Source organism: Oreochromis niloticus, linkage group LG7 (genome assembly GCF_001858045.2).
Source record: "Oreochromis niloticus isolate F11D_XX linkage group LG7, O_niloticus_UMD_NMBU, whole genome shotgun sequence".
Lineage (NCBI taxonomy): Eukaryota > Metazoa > Chordata > Actinopteri > Cichliformes > Cichlidae > Oreochromis > Oreochromis niloticus.
Genome location: NC_031972.2, coordinates 53,032,209 through 53,036,484, shown reverse-complemented (window position 1 = coordinate 53,036,484; position 4,276 = coordinate 53,032,209). Strand labels below are relative to the sequence as shown.

The window sequence follows — 4,276 nt, the reverse complement described above, 5'->3', positions numbered from 1 at the left end:
TTTTGTCTCAAGTGTTTTTGTAGATCTTGTATCAGTTGACATGCTCATCTAATATGATGAAATAAAATACAGTCTGAAAGTACTTAGCTTTATAAGCAGCTCTCTGTCCTAGCAAGCAACAGTGGTCAGCGGCCTGCCGTGATCCGGCAAAATCCAGAATTGATATGAAGAAAATATTTATGATCATAATTAGAATTTTCACAAATGCACAAACTAAACATGACATAAATTGTATTCTGATTCAATAAATGTTAAAATCCAAGTTGCAATCACATCATAAGTTTCATGAAACCTGGGACCAGCTCAATACCTGGTCTACACAGATTTTATTGATTTCTTTATTTCATTCACTAACATCACAAAAGACTTGGTAATAACGCAGGACTGGCTCTAGGAGTGAACTTGATGGCTTATATGTATCTTGCTTATTACAAAATTATTGCTTCAAGTCATGCAAACCATATTATTTCACTAAAATATGCCCTTGTAGCTACATTCCTAAATGTAGGCACATTAAAAAATATTCAAATACAGATTAAAAAGGAGGAGGCTATTAAACGTTTCATAGCATGCTCATGCTATAAACTGGGGCTAAGATATTACTAACAGATTATATACGCTTTTTCTTCCTGCTGCTTTATACATTTAGTACATAATTTACATTTCTCTAATGCCACAGTGTCACTTTAGCCACATTTGACTTATTTTATGTTTATTTTAACCATTTTGTACGAAGACACTTGTGTATTGTGATGATTATTTACTGCAGTGCTCTCCATTTTTTAAAAACTATAGCTTAAAGTAAAACACAGTCCGTGAGCCATCAAACATTTACCCGTGGTTCGCTGAACAATAGCCACATAGTAGTAACAGCAGCTGTTCACCTCGTGACTCGCCTCATCTGTTTCACTTCACTTTCACACTCCTGCTGTAAATACTGGTACTTGAAACAGTCGCCACGATGTTCGTTTTTCATGTGCTCTTTGCGGCCTCTGTAACGTCAGCTTTTCGCCTGTCTGAGCAAGGTAAGTCGCTTTATTTGTTTGGTAAAGTGCGCTTTACATTTTTATTCCTTTAGTTCTTTTTTGCTTTGTCATTTGCGCTACACCAGCTTTCGCTTTCATATTTAGGGCCATGGCGTCTGTACGTCTCCTATTGTTTCATGTTCTTTATCGGACACTTTTTAACATTTTTTTAACATGGATTATTTACAGACGAGTTTCACTTCAAGTCATGGATGGCACAGGTAGGTTATAGCGCCGTGAGATAAGCAAAAGATTGAGCTCAGTATGTTGTTATGAGGAAGTTGACTGGTGTGAAAATCATAGTAACAATGTGGCTCAAGTGCGCACTGCACTAGAGCCACGCATCAACCTTAAAAATAAATCTCTAAATCAGCACCCTTCCTCCATGTACAGTACAACAAAGAGTACAACTTGAAGGAGTACTACCAAAGACTGCAGATATTCACAGAGAACAAGAAGAGGATTGACAAACACAATGAAGGAAACCACTCCTTCACAAGTAAGACCTCTTTGTGTTTGCATTAACGTTTTGTTTCACGTGGCTCATCCTAAAGTGCTTTCACCTGCATTACCTCTCTTCCTGCAGTGGGGCTGAACGAGTTTTCAGACATGACATTCAGTGAATTTCGAAAGTCCTTCCTCATGTCTGAGCCTCAGGTAATGATGCTCATACAAGAAGCATTTTGCAATGATGATTAAGCTGTTTTTTGTTGGGGTGTTTTTTGACAAGTTGATTTTTGCAGAACTGCTCTGCCACCAAAGGGAACTACTTCAGCAGCAATGGGCTGCTTCCAGACTCCATCGACTGGAGAAAGAAAGGGAATTATGTGACACCAGTGAAGAATCAGGTGAGACTGAACCTCAGACATCCACATGCATGGTTGCTCAGTCAGACAGTAGATTAAAAAAAAGTAGTATAGTAATAGTAAAATAAAATGTTTATAATTAAAAAGGAAACCCTTTAAGGGGATGCAGTTTCCCCACAATGCAGTGAAAAATGTTACTGTTGCATGTTGAGAACAGGTTAACTAAACTTACTTGCTGAGCAGCATTGCAAAAACTGTTTGCCCCTAAATAGTTTATCCTGTGTTCTTCCAAATAAAACATGTCAACAAGCCTGCTGTGAGAAAAAGGCCCAGTGTTAAGTTGAGTTTGTGGGATTTTTTTTTAGTATTTCTTTCAATGCATAAAATCTTTCCTAAAGTCTTTGTGTGTGTGTGTGTGTGTGTGTGTGTGTGTGTGTGTGTGTGTGTGTGTGTGTGTGTGTTTACACCAAAGGGAGGTTGTGGTAGTTGCTGGACGTTTTCCACCACTGGCTGTTTGGAGTCTGTAACTGCCATCAACAAGGGGAAGCTTGTACCGCTGGTGACTTGTTTTAATTAGCTGATTATGTATCAAAAATTGCGCTTCATGACAAAGCGTAATGACTAACTTTACTGCCTATTGCATTAACTAGTCAGAACAACAGCTGGTAGACTGCGCTCAAGATTTCAACAACCATGGATGCAATGGGTGAGTCAAACATTTCCTAACTTCCCCTTTAAAAGAAAATTCCCTATAACCGCTCACTCATTTAATATAATCTTAATTTTTCTTTCAGAGGTCTTCCCAGTCAGGCATTTGAATACATCATGTACAACAAGGGACTGATGACCGAGCAGGACTATCCATACACGGCTTTTGTAACTATCAGCCAGAAAAAGAAACATTAAACAAAGCAGTCTTTTTGGTTACATACAGTTGTGTTTTATGGCTTAATTTATTTTAACTGTGTCATTTTGTCATTTTAGGAGGGTAAGTGTGTGTACAAACCAGGAAAGGCCGCTGCTTTTGTGAATAGCGTGGTGAACATAACAGCAGTGAGTATCCAAAAGGGATTTTCATCAAGGAAAAGTCTTAAGAGAAGCGAGTGAATGATGACGTTTTTCTGCTATCTGTCAGTACAATGAGCTGGAGATGGTGGATGCTGTCGGGACACACAATCCTGTCAGCTTTGCTTTTGAGGTGACCTCTGACTTTATGAGTTACCACCAGGGTGTGTACACCAGGTAAGAGGAGGCCATAATTTCAAATGTGTCTTTTTTCATATTTATTAACACATACTAACTATTTATATGGTGACTAGATTTGACATAAACAAATGCAAGCAGATTCTCGCATGTTTGCTCTGGTCATTTTTCCCTCGCAGTGTCCATGAAATGAATGGAGCAGACCTTTACTTGAACCTTTAGCAATGATCTACTGATCAAGTCTAAACACTTTAAAAACATGAAGTACAAAAACCAGTATATTTAAAATGTTCATTTAAAATGATCGATACATTATTCTGCAAACATTATTTTTTTGACAAATGCTCACATAAACACATATGCTCTAAACCTGTTTTTCATTTGGACAGCAAGTTTACCACAACCACTGCTGCTAAAATAAGAACTGTGAAAAGAGGGTTTAGAGTATTTCATTCAGTTTAAAATGTCAGTTAAGCTGTTACTTTCAGACATTTGGGAGGTTTAGTTCCTCTTTCTGAATAAAAGATATTTATGGAGTCAGAAGAAACATGTTCTGCTTTCAGCACTGAATGCCACAACACCACCGACAAAGTGAACCATGCAGTTCTGGCTGTCGGCTATGGACAAGAGAATGGTACTCCTTACTGGATAGTAAAGAACTCATGGGGATCAAGTTGGGGCATGAACGGGTAATTTTTCTAATCAGTCACATGTAGAAAAATATCCCTAAATGTTATGAACCAAAGCAACAGAGTAACAGTTTTGTCCTCTCACAGGTATTTCCTCATTGAACGTGGGAAGAACATGTGTGGACTTGCTGCCTGCGCATCATTCCCAGTGGTGTGATTGTTATATGTTTGCACATTACAAAAGGGCCGACGATGAAGCCAGTTCATTTTTATATTGTTTGTACACAGTTTGTTTTAAAATCAGCAGCCTGTGCATCTACAGATGTGTTGTTTTTCCAAAAAGGGAAGAGGTTTTAACCCCCATTCAAGCACTATGACAGAAGGATCCAGGTCACTACACTATGAAATAAATGCAACTGAAATGATCATTTCATTGAAAATTATTCAAACTGTTTGGATAAAATTTGCAAATAAACTCTATTAAATATGTCGAGTTTTTATTCAAAATGCACTGCAGTAAAAAGTCACAGACAATTTTATTGTAAATATATATTTTTTATTTTAATCGGATATTCTATTCATTGGCTTAATTAGACCATTGTGACATGAATGT

The 4,276-nt window shown here is 37.6% G+C and overlaps 1 protein-coding gene across 1 annotated transcript; it reads left to right on the top strand.

The window, feature by feature from the left end:
* The first annotated feature begins 866 nt into the window (after window positions 1-866).
* ctsh (cathepsin H) lies at window positions 867-4,152 on the top strand. The gene is made up of 12 exons (XM_003440412.5): window positions 867-1,025; window positions 1,215-1,246; window positions 1,419-1,524; window positions 1,612-1,682; window positions 1,769-1,873; window positions 2,304-2,390; window positions 2,482-2,537; window positions 2,626-2,707; window positions 2,816-2,884; window positions 2,967-3,073; window positions 3,598-3,723; window positions 3,811-4,152. Exons 1-12 carry the CDS (start codon window positions 962-964, stop codon window positions 3,878-3,880), a joined length of 975 nt encoding a protein of 324 aa, XP_003440460.1. The 5' UTR covers window positions 867-961; the 3' UTR covers window positions 3,881-4,152.
* The last annotated feature ends 124 nt before the right edge of the window (window positions 4,153-4,276 follow it).